At 35.1% G+C, this 15,047-nt stretch overlaps 1 protein-coding gene across 1 annotated transcript in view; it reads right to left on the reverse strand.

Moving 5' to 3' along the window:
* Positions 1 to 15,047, reverse strand: part of LOC142344531 (ras-related protein Rab-11B-like) — a 450,398-nt gene that overhangs the window by 12,297 nt on the left and 423,054 nt on the right. The window contains exons 2-4 of the mRNA XM_075396276.1: positions 12,643 to 12,691; positions 697 to 818; positions 113 to 230 (exon numbers count right to left, since the gene is read on the reverse strand). Of these exons, the coding sequence (XP_075252391.1) occupies positions 113 to 230; positions 697 to 818; positions 12,643 to 12,682 (280 nt within the window). The 5' untranslated portion in view covers positions 12,683 to 12,691. The remainder of the gene's footprint in view (positions 1 to 112; positions 231 to 696; positions 819 to 12,642; positions 12,692 to 15,047) is intronic.

The following is a 15,047-nucleotide window of genomic DNA, read 5'->3' on the forward strand; positions in this document are numbered from 1 at the left end:
GTCAACACACTTTAAGAGCTCATTTCTTTGAATGAGACCTCATTCTTTGAATGAATACGTAAAATGAGTTTAGTTTAGCATAGTCAATCAGACATTATGAGAGAATGCATACCTATGTCATAGACGAGTAGTGCTCCCACTGCACCTCTGTAGTAAGCAGATGTTATGGCTCTGTATCGCTCCTGACCTGCCGTATCCCAGATCTGGGCTTTAATTGTTCTGTTGTCTACCTGTAACACCACAATTAATCAATACCTTCTCTCAAAGTTGTATCAAGATAGGTTGAGTGAGTCTGATGGATTCCCTGGGAACCTCTGGTATTAATCCAGAAGTTCGACATTTTCAAAAAAGTTTTGAATAAGACTTTTGCAGAGCCACCTACCTTTTAAAACACCCATTGTGTAAGTTCATAGGGTCTTTTATATTCTGACCCTTTAAAACTCGAGGGTGTTTTTTACAGTAGTTTCCATTCTTTTAAAACCTATTAAGACTTTCATATTTTTGCACTGGCTGGTTAAAACAGCTCCAGCTACATTTATCCAATTATTTACTTATTAGTTATTGTAGTATTATTTACGCGTTCATGGATAGCCGTTTTTTTGTGTAAAAGTAAACAATGAGGCGAATGGGAAGCAGCATTGCATAACTGTCCAACCTTCGAAGACAGTTTTTGAAAGAAGCTGTTTGACTAATTACCTGTATAGAACGAGTTGCAAATTCGACTCCTATTGTTGACTTTGACTCCAAATTAAATTCATTTCGTGTAAACCTTGATAGCAGATTACTCTTTCCCACGCCACTGTCTCCAATGAGAACAACTAAAACACCAAAATAGAAGACATCTGTTCACATTTAGGATACATCCCATTTCGTGAGCAAATGAACAAAATATATCATCGACAAAAGCAAACGTTCAAATCAAAAATTTAATAAGCTCACTGTCTCATTGAAGAGCATTTCCAGTACCATTCTAATTTTCGCTTTCTTTTCGATCCAACTCCCAATGAAATGGGGTCTAGGAACATTATACACGCCCTACTTTTTACTAAGCCAATATTGGCCGACCGATATCATTTGCGAGAGATAGAAGTGGTACCAATGAAAGCTCCTAAAAAACTATCGCTTGTTGAAAATTGTAGATTGTCGAAGAAAATTGAGGCTCAAAGTTTTCTTACTCTCATATTTTTGAGCTTTTCACCACACTTTGCTTATTTTAAGACTATACTAATCTGCACCCCCTCCCCGTCAGAAAAGAGGACAGTCAATAACTTCTTAGTACCAGGCTGAAAAAAAAACAAAAAAAGAACAAAAGAACAACAAGGATGCTTGTTAATGTGCGTTCGCACATGATGTTCCGGCCCGAGCTCATCTACGTTTTTGACTTAAATGATGAGATAATCAAAAATAGATGTTTGAGTTTGAAAAATCGTTATACAATCAAACGACTGAAAAAACTATATAATGCCACGCCTCATTACAGCACTCACGAGATCTGCCATTAAAAAGACTACGAGAAAAAAAAACAAACACAAAAATTTCACGGATAAACACAAAAATTTCATAGAAAAGCTCTTACAAAATTTACCGTTTCCTAGCTACACAGCATATGTCATTTTTCCTTAATGAGACTAGGTAAAATCGACAAAAAGAAATAATGAGGAAGAAGAAAAAATTCAAAACTCAATCATTATTTTTTTAACTAAAACAATTTCAAAAGTCTTAAAAATCATAAGCTTTTAACGAAATCGTTCTAAATAAATTTACTAAGTCATTACAAAACCAATAAGACCCGTCTGCGGTTAAACTAAGCCACAGAAAAGGACTAAAGATGCAGAAAACCAAAAAAAATTACAAACAATTTGCGAAAACACAAATTATTGAAGCCATTTAATTCATTAGCTATTATCTGAAAATTTTTTTTCAATAGCTATTTTAACTAATTCAGTTAAAATTATATTCAACAAAGATTGAATAAGTTCACTTGGTCCTCATTTGAAAATCATTGGTAGCTGTTTCCACGCGAATGTGCTAAAAGAAAAGAAACAAAATTTTCACCACTAACAAAACTTTTAAGAGAACGCATAATGTCCAACAAACAACACATCAGTTACGACAAAATATCGATAGACACGTTAAAATTTGAATTACAAGAAATTGAGCGGGACCTCTCAATGATGAGAAAAAGTTGACGAAAAGAACAACAAAAACAGAAGTTTAAAAAATCTTGAAAAACATTAACATCATGAACTTTCAGACAATTCGCTGTTAACTGACTGCATTGAGTTACCTAATTCATTCAATCCTCAATTAGAGGCTGAAGAGACCGGTCAGCATTTTACAGCTTCATGAAGAATAAGAAACGTGCAAAAACAGCAAATTCTAATAAAATGTGCGAGAAAAGTGTCGAAGCCAATAAAAAATTTCATCAAACTTTTCTATTTTAAATATTTTTTAACAGCAATACATCTTTTAACAATATGATTTCAACAAATGAACAATAATGAACAAATAGATTAAAACCACGAATATTTTCAGAAAACCCGTATTATCAACTCGTTAAATTCAATGGTTTTCAGAGGAAGTCAATAAAGACGCTAAGTTATGCCTCAATGGGAAAAAGAGAATTTTTGTCATTTACAAATAATCAATAAGACATCACAATAAGTCATATGACTGTAAACAACAACAAATTCGGGCAAAAACCAAAAATTCAGTAAAAAATGTAAGAAGTGTCGAAGCCGTTTATATCATAAGCTTTTCTCTGGAAAACTTATCTATGATCCATTTAACGTCTTCTCGAATTCAATGGGAACTATCAATATTATAAATATCAGGACAATGTGAAAACCTTTCAAAAGGAACCAAAATTAGAAAAATATCCAAAAAATTTAAAAATATGAAAGCCAGTCGAAGTAACAACACCATTAGTTAGAAGATAAAACCGCGAACCAGATTAATGTTGGTAGCAGTAGAAACCATGGGGCTCCTATGATTACTCAGATTGACTTAGAGTTCACGAAAATAGGTTTAAGACCGGTTTAAGATAGGTTTAAGAGAAGTTACAAAAAATTTTTTCGAAAAATTACTTTTTAACTTATAACAGACATTAATTTCAATAGCTCTCAACAGAAGTCAATAAATACGCTAAGTTATGCCTCGAAGGGAAGAAAAGGATGTTTTTCATTCATGAGACATCAATAAGACATCACAATAAGTCTTATGACTATGAAAACAACAAAAAATACAGGCAAATACCAAAAATTCAGTAGAAAAGTGCGAGAAGAAAGTGTCGAAGTCATTTAAACCATAAGCTTTTCACTGAGAACTTTCCCTGAGATCCATTGAACGTCTTCTTCAAGCCAATGAGAATTATCAATTTTAGAATAATGTGATAAGATTTGAAAAGGAACGAAAACTACGAAAAAAATATCAAAAAAATTGTTAAAATTTTTGAAGACTCGTGGTATCGAAGTCATAAAACCAATTGGTAAGGAGATAAAACCACTAACCAGATAAATTTTTGGAGCAGTAGAAAGAAATGGGGTCCTGTCATACAGTTCACGAAAATAAGTAAAATCTGTTAATGTTCAAAAAAAATTTTCGAAAAAAACATTTTTAAAGAAAACAGCCATTAGCTGTCCACTCATAGCACTAGATACTAATAAGGAAGCCTATTGCAGTTTTAGTCGTTGAGTCTATGCCAGAGGACTCCAAAAATTCAGTAAAAACTCAAAAAGAACATCAAAATTCCATGAAAAATTACGAAAACTCACAGTCCAAGCCAAAAAAAAATCATGAGCGAAAAGTGAATTATGAAAAGTGACTAGTCTCTAAATGACTAAATAAACAATATATGAAAAATTTTCTAAAAAAAAACATCTCTCAAATTGAAATCGATTTTTTTAATAGTTAACTTCCATATGAGACAAGAACTAACCTTTTTTATCGCCTTTCGTCTATTGGCAACACGAAATTGATTCATTTTATTGCGTGATAACACATTTGAGTATATAGTTCCTCCCCTTCCCCACAAGTGGGGTCGGAACAAAAAGACTGTGTCGAAAAAAAACTTCTTTTCCCCGGAAATCATAATAGTCAGTCAAAGAAATGGTTCCACTTAAAACGTATCTTCTTTTGCAAAATTTCAGATAAGTCGCAGTAAACTCACGTTCAAATGTCATAAAATAGCTTTGGCGTCAACCTCAACCATTTTGAATAATTTTTAAAACCAGCCGACTATAAAACTTAATTTGACGAAAACAGATTCAAGAGAGGTGATGTTCAAGTTCACAGCAGAAATGCTCGATAAACAATTACATCATTTTTTCGAAATTGAGACCAAATTTATTTTCACGAAATTTGGTTTAATTTTTCTTTCTACGCACCTTTACTTATCTATCGCATTTATTCTTTATTAAATAAGTGTTATTAATAGCTGCCATTAACAAATAGCTGTTATTAAGGATAAGAGGAGCTATTATTGGCCCTCCTTTCGTCTTTAAAAGCCAATAAACTTGGATCGCATGGTGCTGTCCTTAAAACACTCACGTGCACATTTTAAAATGCCAGAAGAAAAGGCCAGAAGTCGCTACTTACCCAGAAGTTGACTTCTGTTGACTTTCGTCATTTTAAAACGTGCGCGTTTTGTGTTTTAAGCATGGTTAATTGACTCTGCAGAAGACACTTCGAAATTCTGACTTAATATCTCGAACCGCTTCGCTGTTCTTGATAAACGCCAGACGTTCTCAGTGACTTCAAGCACAGTCACTTAACCATTACTTCAAATACCTTTTTCCATGAAGATGGACTTTCAAAACGGGGCAAACAGGCAATGCCCCGAGAGCTTTAAGTTGCATTCTCAAAAGTGGAATTGGTAGTCTTTAAAGCTTTTAGTGGGCTGAAATGGCATGGAAGGCCTAAATTCAACATAAAAAGTCCCCTCTCGAAGATTTTGAGCCAAAAAATTAAGCAGTTGTTCAAGTATTGCTGTTTTCTCGATGCTTTGGTCTCAAATTATTTTGATCACAGTTCATAGACCCAGTAAGGGGGTCAACCTCTAAGAACCGCCCTTCACACCATAAGTATGAGTCTCCAAAATCGTTTCTGTGAATCGCATACTTGGAGACTAGTGAGCTGAAAGGCTCTAAGAGCACTTAATGCCCAATGTGCGCTACCTGTTTACCTCATTTTTGAGGACGAAAAGTCTAATTGGTTAGACGAAAAATCAGTCGAGCAAAAAATCGCATTAAAAAAAGACCGACAGGACTAATATAGTTGCTACAAACTTCGTTTGAGAGCAATTAATGATTATTTCTTATTTTGCTTTTCTTTCAAATCGATTTTATTTCAGGCTATGCCATGCTATGTGTTTCCATTCGTTGTCAAGATCTTTCTAGCCATATGACGTTACCCTCGCGTTTTCTCAATCACTCGTGCAATTTTCTTGGCAGAATTGAGGATTGCGTGCCACTACTCTAACTAATTGCAGCGAGTTTGTTCTTTCGCCTCAATATAGTTTTTTTGGTCATTCGACTTACCCCAAGCTCAGAATGACTTTTCATCATTCCGAAAATGATTTCTAACTTAAATTGAAGTTGAGGCCAATTGAAGATATCTTAACCTAACTAAAGGTTATTTCAGCACAAATTTATCGTACATAAGTGTCAATCATTTACAGACATTTGTAAAAACTGTATATCATTACCATTGGTTTAAGCGCTATTACTCAAAAGTGCCATATAATAAATTTCTAAGAGTTTTAACTTCTTTTTGAAGGCATTCTTGTTTGGTGTAGGGTTTATTTTAAAATGCATTCGATTCCATTCGTGAGGAATTAGATCTTTTTATTTTTAGGTCTTTCTTCAAAGGAGACTAGTTTTTGCAGCTATTTCATCGATTTTCTGGCAACTTCAAGTACGTTTACTTAATTGTTTGTTTTTTTTTACTTTAATTTCTTTCATTTTGTGAAGAGAGTGCTTTCTGTTTTATAATAGACCGCAAACGACAACAAGATAGAATGGGATTCCATTTTTTTAAACTTACCTGAGATAAACGTTGAGGCCGAGGGTTTTAAGTTATATCAGTTGTTTGTCATTTGACGGGTTGAAACCTTATGTGCCAACGCACATTACCGATTCTCATTGTCTTTTAATATTAAAAGATTCCAATTGTATGGACGGACGTTCTTAATAAATTAATATGTATGCATGTGTGTTGTGAGTTTTGCGTATTTAGAAAGTTTCATTAAAGTTTCAGGATCGTCGAGCGAATCTTCAGAGCTGGGCGACAACCCAATTCAGTCAACCGTTATTTTCAAAGTAAGTTTTTCCAATACTTTAATTCTACAGATTATAAGGAAACAACTTTGAGTGATGGTGAGGCTTATTATACAAATACTAGAAATCTTAGTCAAAATAAAGTTATTTCACAAGTTTGGCAACTTCCAATAGCTATTCAGAGGTCGCGGACATGACGCTCCCCACCCTTGAGGAAAATTTTTTGGACAATTTTTGGCTCGTCCACCAATTTTGTCATGAAGTAAGAATTGAATTCAACTCTACTACAGGCCACATTGTTCCAGTCCATATTGAATTATTGAGTCAAAAAGTTTGAGTGGAAAAAGCTTCTTCGTTAACAATGATGCCATCCAGTCCTTGGCATTGTGTATTTGTTATCTTCGTTCCGAATAAAAATTAGATATATCGGGTCGATTTTGCAATTTTGCAAAAAAAGCATTTATTTTGACAAACCAATTGCATTATAGCTGAGCTCAGTTGAGGATGTGATTTAGATGCTGATATCATTATTGTATTCTAGATGGTATACGAGAAGTTGATTTGTGCAAAGGCATTCCATTCTAAGATTTATTATCAATGGAAATTCCGTTCATGTCATATTGAAGGATGCGATAACGCTTTCATTTTTGGGGGAACAACTGTACTACATGATTGTTCATCAGAGTTAACTCCAATCACAGGTTTGAATTTTATTTATTCGTCTTTGTTCTTGAGAAAATATGTGTCAAATTTTTGGATGATTTGAAATCTTGATACAGCCTAAGACAGCGAACATAGAAATCATACTCAAAAAACATCAATGATCAATGAAAACGATAAATCAAGAAAATCCAAATTCTTTGATCAAAGATGGTTTAAACAGCTATATTTCTTGAACAATCGCTTCGGCTATTCCTACGAGATGGTGAATAATTGCTAACACTGGCTTCATCAGCAAATTTAAATTTTCTCAAACTTTTCGCATTATATTCATACCTGCGAGTTTTTGTTTCAACGTAAGGTAAATTTTCTATTGTTGGTAGTCGGCCAAGTAAAATTGCACATGGTCCGCTAATTTGAACTGAATTTTTTTGCTAGCATCTTCTCAATCTGAAAGATCGGCTCTTATCTTAACCATGTGGCCTAGTAACTGATATCCACAGTCTATAGCCATGATGCAGACAGATACTGCAACCGCGTATAAGTTCACTACGAGTCGGGTGAACTGAATCTATGTTTTGCGCAAACTAACTTTCTATAGCTTATGTCAACAACCAATTTCCATTAACTAAGTTCTGAGCTTGATTAAGTAGATATATGACTACCGTTGCGAACTCACGAATCGCTTCGAGAGATGATTCCAAAGACGATGTTGCCTAACACGATCCATGGCTTGGCTGAGTCGCTACTGCTTGGTGGCAATTTCTATATCCAGACAATCTTAAGCATTTTTCACATTGGCTTGCAGTCAACGGATAAATTTCATTTTGTTCTCAGATATTGCTAGATATGGCGCTTTGATGCTCCATTTAAATGACCTATGGGGTTCAGGCTGAGGCATGGGTACCATCCGCGCATATTTAATTTTAAATGCCGTTTGAGGTCATGCAAGTGGTATCGCTACAGTCACTATTAGTCCATGTTCGACTAATATCACGTCTCGGAGCAGTTTTGCATCATAATAGGACATGAGGTCACTGGTCGCAATGGCTAATGATAGTCTGCATGCAGCTTCATTCTAATCTCAACCAACGCTTTCTAGTATGGCCATCAGAATCGCGCGGCAGCAGAGACATTGGAAGACGCGAGTTGGAACCGAATTGATGAAGCAATGAACTTTTAGTGTCAAAATTGAATTAATCTGCTGATTCGAGAACAGCATTTGGTTACATTATCTAAATTTATGGATGTTAGTGTTCATTTACTTGAAACTTTAGCTCAATGATTGCCTCAATTTTGTTCTGCGTCTCGCCCATTTGTTCCTATGTAGCATGGATGTGTCCGATTCGTTGTTTATCATGAAAAATTGTCGTTTTCCGCTTCTTATGTGTACAACACACTCTGTGAACGCTATAGATATTTAATTGTTCAATGTTTTGGGCGTTGACTTTTGCTTCCTCCTGACAAATTCCAAAAGTTCCTGTTGCGAAGGATCCCCCTGAACGTCCCATTACGATTTCGAATCCAAATAGACCAACTCCAGCCAAGGCCAGAGCTCCTCTTTTGACTCTTATTCATCGCATTTGGATTGCAAAAATGTTGCTGTTTCCTTCCCCAATACTTCTCGCAGTGATTTTTTAATTTGCAGTGTTTTTTATCTAAAATCCGATCTTAATTGTATGGAGTTCAGTTGGTGTTTAAGCCTGTTGAGAAATCGAAATTGCAGGTTCAAGATGGAAGATTCCACATCTCTGGTAATTTTGATAACATTTTCTCGTCATCTTATTTCATTGAAAAATTGAGTGAAGGGAAAGGTACCAGAAACTTGACTGGAACAAACTTTTCGGCCAATAATATTTAAGTTTCCTCTTTAAAGATGACTCCTTTTTCGATTCTATCATATTGCTTGCTTTGAAAGAATGAGCTGTGATTTGGGAGAAATAGGTTAAATAAAGGTATGAGCCTCATCAAAGATGAGCCAGCATTCTAAATAAGAATTTTTTAATAATTGCCTTTGTGTTTCAGATTTAAGATTAAAATCTTTAAACATACGCGGCAGATTGCCGGAAAATAGCCGCCGTTGATTCCAATAAGCATGATTGGGATTGAAAGAAAAGATATTGAAAAAAAAATTTTTGTACAAAAACATTTTTCAAAACAGATTTATGTTGATGGTATTTCATAGTTGAACATAACGTACTTCTGTTTCTTATAGAGAGGCTACAGGGGCTACTATCAATACCAATAAGCATTAGAGATGGTAACTAAGACTTATAGGAACGACGTTCAAATAGCGGGCATCTAAAATTGGGCTTGATGGGTTTATCCCGTTTCTACTTCTGACTTCAATTTTTTATACTGACTGTGTTCATTTTGAATTGCTTTGCTGAGCAACTGATGTTCAAAATCACTTTTAGCAGAATGAGAGAAGAGAGAAACTAGCCCAGGGAAATCAAAAAAATATCACGCAAAATGTTGAAAAAGCGGCAAAATGAGGTAAAGCGAAACATGTTTTTATTCGACGAAGTAAAAAAAACATAGCAGGACAAGTCCTGACGTACAATTCAAAGAATTTTCATTGACTAAACAGAAAAATAGACCAAGAACAGACTATGAAAGGATTGGAAAAACCATTTAGAAAAAAATCCGATCCAAACAATCGAAAAAAAAAGTAAAAATCAAAGTGAAATTGCCGCATGTGAACAAAAAACTACTACCGATAAAGCGAATTTTTGTTCAAACACCGTATTCTCACTCTGCTTTAAAACTAGAGCGAAATTTCACGCCGCAAACCACTCGCCTTTTCGCTCCGTTTCCTGTTTCCGCGTGACCAAAATCACTACTCCAATTTGACTCCATCATGAAAATGTGTGAACAGATCTTAAAAAAAACATAGCCGGAAGAATTCCGGAAACGACTCGAAGGAAAAAACTAACACCCCTAACAAACATAAAACTTATTCTACTGATTGACCAAAACATTTAACATAATGCTTATTCTACTGAATAACACTTGTCACTTTAAAACAAGAAAATGAAAAAGAACAAGGAAAAAATAACTGACCAGAAAAAACGAAAGCACGTGATAAAAATTTTATATTGATCTGCAAGTTTAAAAAAACAACTTTTGGCGAAAACCCATGCAGTAGGTTTAGTTTTATTTCATTGAATCACTGCGAATTGAGACAGAAACCCAACACAAAATTTTCAAGTAGAATAAACGAAGGTAAAAGAAAGGAAATGAAAAACAAAACCAAAAATATTCTCTGTAAAAATATCAAATGCCATTATGCCGAATTCAAATCATTATTTCAAAAAACTATTAATACTACATCTGGTCAAGCGTCCACCAATCCAAACCATTGTCTACTTATAAAAGTAAAAACGAAGAACGAAAAAGAATAGAAAAAAAGTCAGAGATTAAGAAAAGTTAGTAATAACCGTCATTGAAAAGTGCATTAAATATATTCCAACAAAACCTCTAGAAAAGCTCCTATCAAAAGCTAGAACTTGAAAAAGTAGCAAAAAGCAGACAATCTGAAGATTTCAGCCAAAATTCCAAAAAAAACAAGAAAATTCGCGGAAATCTTCATAAAAATTACTCAATTATCTTTAACAAAATGAATCAAAACTAAAATCAAATTCATCAAAACGCATCAAAGACCCAAGGGACCACATAGACCCAAAAAACGTTAATTGGAGCAAATATAGTACTGGAAAACTTCCAAAACAATAAGAAAGTCGAACAGGCTAAAAACATTCTCTAAGTTTCGAAAAAGCGAAAAACAGCAAAAAAAATTAAGAAAAATCATTAATAATTTTTCAGTTTATTGTCATTTTTCTAATAAAAAAACTCGTTTAAAACCCAAGAAAATGTAATCACTTGGTATCTAAAGACTCAATAACTAACATGCGTCTATTCAAAGCCCATACAAAGCATTATAACAAAACAAAACGCAAAAAATTGCTAAAATTCGCCTAAAATTCAGCAAAATAGCTGAAAAACCAGCAAAATGGTATAAAATTCTTATTAATGACCAGAAACCTACGAACCTCTATTAAAACAACCCTACCCTAAGCTTCACACAATATCATAATCAGACTTCTAAACCAAAAAAAAATAAACATAGCTGGCAGATTGCCAGAAAATAGCCGCAATAGATTCGTAGATCGGCAGTCTAAAAAAAACAGTAAAAAAGACAGACCAAAAAAATTCGTCTTTTCATTGAAGGCTGATCTGTTCTATTTTGATTAAAAATCTGTATGAGTTATTGCTGCCTCTATTAGCTGATCTCAAATAACCTTCATTTAGAGTGACAGACACCCATTTGACCTTATCTCTTTGAATTTAAGTAAATAAAAGTCAATTTCAAATTGAGGAAGTCATTTTTGAGAGTGAGGTAAGTCAAGTGTGACCAAAAACTTAATCACGCGCATGAACAAAAAACTCGCTCCACTAAGAGCGAAAAAAGACGTCACACATGCAATTCAGTTGAAATTGTATGAACGAATGAACAAAAAGTGGCTGTGACGTCATATGGTCGTAACAAAAATCATGACGACGAAATAAAAAAAAAACCAAGAGAAGGCCAATAATAGCCCCAGCTATCGCTGTGCGGCTATTAAACAAAAAACGGTTTTAAAAAGCCGCACGTGAACACAAAATTTCGCTCGCTTACAAATTTTTTTCACACCTCAATTTCTCGCTCTCTCGAAAACAGCGGAATGAACAAAAAACCACTCTCTTTTCGCTCCCTTCTTCAATTTTCTTCAGCACCCAAACCAATCTAAAATTTTTGACGCGTTTCATTTCCTGCTTCAAAATTCACTCCAACTAAAGTGATTAAAAAAGGACTTCTCCAATACGCCTCTTCGAGTCGTAAAAAAAGACAGCGCGCCCCAATACAATTCAAATTCTTTGAATTGTAAAAAAATAGGAGCGCTATAATAGCCGGCTGAGAAGATGAGGGCGGCTATTAAAAACAAATAATTTTCTGTTAGTATAAACAGGTAATGTGACTGTGTTGTACTCAGTTATCTCATAAGTCGCCCATTTTTCAGTTGAAAATGTTGAAAGTTAATTTGCGTCCCGCGTTTGTGGGTGCTGCTTTTGCACTTACGGCAATCATGATAAAAAAAGGGTTTCCGTCTCAAGCAAACAGCAGTAAACTAAATGAGAAATCTAATCGACGTGATCATTTTAAGCGACAATAATTTCATTCTGAGCTTAACATTTTAAATGATAGGGAGAAAAAACTTGATGTGGCATTCAAGTTGTTGTTGCTTATGGTAATCTGAGACCCATTATAATTTGATGTTCTCCATTAGATTCCGTTAGCTTTCAGTTAAATGCAAAAATGAAGCGGTGGATTGGACTCATTATTTTCAAGAGACTGATCTAAGAAGTGCATAAATAGTAGTTATTTATGCTTTACGAACTGGAACCAGTTTTGATCGTTCGAGCGTGACGTGCAGACAAAGACAAAATAGTAAACAACTATCCGAAAAAAGAAAACACGATTCCAGAAAACTTCCTGCACAGTTCGGATCTTCTTCGCAACCATTTCATTCTGACTTGTTCAGCGTTCTCCATAATTCAAGGTATAAGTTCATAACTAACGTTTGCAATTCAAACTTAGGGCAATAAGTTTTTTAATCCAATAATTCTAAAAGTAATTTTTTAAATTTTGTAGCACCAAAATGCAAACCTTTGAATAAGAAATCGTATTCGTCATCCCTTCCTGCCATTGCTCATCTGAAACAATGTTTCAGATAAACTAAATCTCTTTAGATTGACAAAACAGCACTCTTAAATTAGAAATTACACAATGCCAACTAAACATTACGTCATAAACATTACGGCTTAGTATGGCATAAACATCACACTACAGCTAAAAATCTTCTGACGCAGAACCGAATTTAAACTTTGACTATTACTTCAAGAAGAATAATATAAAGGATCTATTTTAATTTTCAATAAAATTTTCTTAAACAGAGCCCGTATTTGTAAGGTGTTCAAGACGACCATTAAAACAATGAGAAGAATCAAAAGCTAAATTAAGAAATGCCCCCTCCCTAACACTGGGTGAATATTGACTGGTCCGGGACTCTCCCAGCTCTACGTCTTCATAAAGCATTTCGTATTATTCAAATCTATCAATAAAATGACGGGTCTTTCCCATAATAGCCCCCCCCCATGAAATTATAGCCCCCCATTATGGTATAGTTACCATGATTGGGGGGGCTATAGGTTATCTGACCACTAAGCTGGGGGGGGGGGGGGGGCAATAATGGGAAAGACCCAAAATGACAATATTATACGCAAACATCACCTGAGAAAAATGTTAAAACAAAAGACAGACAGCATTAGAAAACAAACAACTAATGGCAAAAGTAGATGAGTCAAACTAACAGCTTGCCTTCTGAGAAAAACACTGAGAAGCATTTGTGCACTCCGATACCAGCAGACTTTCAGGCTTGATAATCAGGACAGCTGGAACACACAAGGTAGACAAGCATGATTAATTCAGGAAATTAGAGTTATCGTTGAAAATGGCGTGCATAACGTACTGGGTGGGGTGCATAACGTACTGGGGGGCACAAACGGAAAAGATCCAAATGGGTAATTGAACGCATATCAGTTCCTATTGACAAAAACTTCGACTGATATAAGAATTCAAAAAAAAAAACTGATTTATTCTCAAATTAATTCCTTTTTCAGGCGGAGACTAAATGCTTTTATGGCCGTGCTTAACGTTTAATGGAGATGAACGCTTAACGCTAAAAGAATCAGGGTATGTACTGGATTTAAACAGCAGCAGTTTCTAACTTCGTGTTGTTAGTATCATAGTAGTAGTTCAGGAGGCTTCGGAGATCCAAATCCGCACAAAGATTTTGTAAATTATTCCAGTGGGAGGCTAATTATTCCACTTGCACGTGGGAGGCTAATCAACTTCGTTTCAACTTGTGTGTTTTTCTTTATTGTGTATTCAGAGGCCGGACATTCATTTTGAGCAGCCAATTACCGGGAATTTTTGGATTCCGGGGGAAGAAAATCGGAGAAATATTTATTTGTTTACTACATGGAAGCGCTTGGCTTGATAGTTCTCCGCATCTACTTGACCAGCGTGATACGATTTTAACATTTTCCTTCCAGTTCTATTAGCTACCTTAGTTTATTCTTTTTTCAGTTAAACATTTGGCGTGAGAGTTCTCAGAATCTGTTTGACTGAATAATTTCACAGCCCCTTAGCGGGATTTTCCCTTCGTCCCACTGATTCCCTAATTTAACACAAAGTGAAAATGGTACCACCACCGCCCCATGAACCACAATGTGATATTTATATGCAGCGTTGTAATCCAGTAACAACAGCGATTTGTGTGAAGTGCAAAAATGTATACGATCATCATGCTTGCTTTGGAATTACGAGCTGTTCGAATTTGCAAGGAATGATCTTCAGGTCTTGTGAAACATGCTCGCCAATCTTTGCTGCACATATCAGCATTTGACAGCATATCAACATTGGAGATGAAAATAGAATGCGTCGATTCGCTAATCTGCGATGTTGCTCTACCTCGAAATGAAGTGGCGTTGCTTACAAAACCAAATTTTCTACACAATAATGCCGCTAAAACTGGATGTTATAGAAATAGAGTTGACAGCTCCTCAAAATCTCAAAGCAATTCGGGTAAAAAAAAGGAAAGCCAAAGAATTCGATTTGGAACCTACTCAAAGAAAACTAAGTCCTTCTAAGGAAGTGAAAACGGGAACAAACAGGAGTTCCCCGATAATATAAGGTAACAAAGATTCCCCTGGGCGACGGAATATCTATGTGGGAAGAATAATTGAGCGTATAATTACGAAAAAGGTGCAACAGTACTGTGCTACAAACGATGTTGATCTTCTCTGCGTCCGTCAGATTTCTAAACCAGAGTGACCGCTTAAATCTTTCCACTTTGTCTTGAGGTTTGATGTTGAAGAAATTGAAACCTCCAATTTGTGGTTACAGTCTCAGGCTTTTATCTAAACAAAACTGTACAAGAATGGCAATCTTGTGTTGATCAAAAACGAAAAAACACAAAAAACTCCTTATTTCCAAAAAAAACTCAGCTA

The sequence above is a fragment of the Convolutriloba macropyga genome, chromosome 8 (genome assembly GCF_964194025.1).
Source record: "Convolutriloba macropyga chromosome 8, txConMacr16.3, whole genome shotgun sequence".
In the NCBI taxonomy this organism is placed as follows: Eukaryota; Metazoa; Xenacoelomorpha; order Acoela; family Convolutidae; genus Convolutriloba; species Convolutriloba macropyga.